This window comes from Galeopterus variegatus, unplaced genomic scaffold (assembly GCF_000696425.1).
Source record: "Galeopterus variegatus unplaced genomic scaffold, G_variegatus-3.0.2 Scaffold14908, whole genome shotgun sequence".
Taxonomy (NCBI): Eukaryota; Metazoa; Chordata; class Mammalia; order Dermoptera; family Cynocephalidae; genus Galeopterus; species Galeopterus variegatus.
In genome coordinates, this window is record NW_007741019.1 from 5,850 (window position 1) to 6,741 (window position 892).

At 51.9% G+C, this 892-nt stretch overlaps 1 protein-coding gene across 1 annotated transcript in view; it reads left to right on the plus strand.

Moving 5' to 3' along the window:
• LOC103582104 (toll-like receptor 11) overlaps positions 1-892 on the plus strand; it is a gene marked incomplete at its 5' end in the record, with an annotated part of 6,396 nt that overhangs the window by 2,414 nt on the left and 3,090 nt on the right. Inside the window, 2 exons of the mRNA XM_008563788.1 lie at positions 76-139; positions 214-889. Coding sequence (XP_008562010.1) covers positions 76-139; positions 214-889 — 740 coding nt within the window. The remainder of the gene's footprint in view (positions 1-75; positions 140-213; positions 890-892) is intronic.

Below are 892 nucleotides of genomic sequence, written 5' to 3' on the forward strand. Positions count from 1 at the left end.
GTGAACCCTTCTTATTCTTAGAGAGCCTTACCTTACAAACTCCCAGTATTTTGCTGCTTCAAAACAACATCACAGTCCATTTTCCTTCCCTGCGTCACCTTACTTTGAGAGGCTGCAGTGCCTACATTTTCTCAGGCCAGCAATCCCGGAGATTCTTTCCACAGCTTCCTCTCCTGGAGCACTTGCACTTCTGGTCTGATCATGGGGGCACAGAAAACATGCGTCTATTTGGCATGCCCAGGCTGCGAGTGCTNGTACACTCAACCTTGGGAGGAACCAAATTCAGAACATAGAAGATGGGGATCTCCTAAGCTGCTGCTCCCTGGAACTCCTCAGCCTTCATGCCAATGGCCTGCAGTTACTTCCCATAAGGTTTCTGAGTGCCCTGCCCCAGCTTCAGAGGCTCAACCTCTCAATGAATAAGCTAGTACCAACCTTGGTGCTCCCAAAAGGGCTGGTCAGCTCAAACCTGAGAGTGCTAGATCTGTCCCACAATGAGCTCTGTGTTCTGCCCAGTGGGGCCTTCTCCTCTCTTCCCCAGCTCCAGGAGCTCTGGCTGAGTGGCAACAACATCTCTAACTTATCCAGTGAGAACCTGGAGGGATTGAGGTGGCTGAAGACTCTAGACCTGAGTTGGAACCAAATTAAGGTGCTAAAGCCAGACTGGCTGTCCTCTCTTCCTGCTCTCATCTCACTGAACCTTATGGGCACCCATTTAGAGCACATCTCAGGTAGGCAGCTCCAGGGTCCTCAGAAGCTGAGCCATCTGCAGCTGGGTTCTACTGAGGTGCTGGAGATCTACCCTCCCTGGCCGTCAGCACTACTCAGCTTGGAGGTGTGGGCACAAGGCTGGATCCAGTTTAGTGTCCCCAGTGGTGAACCCTTCTTATTC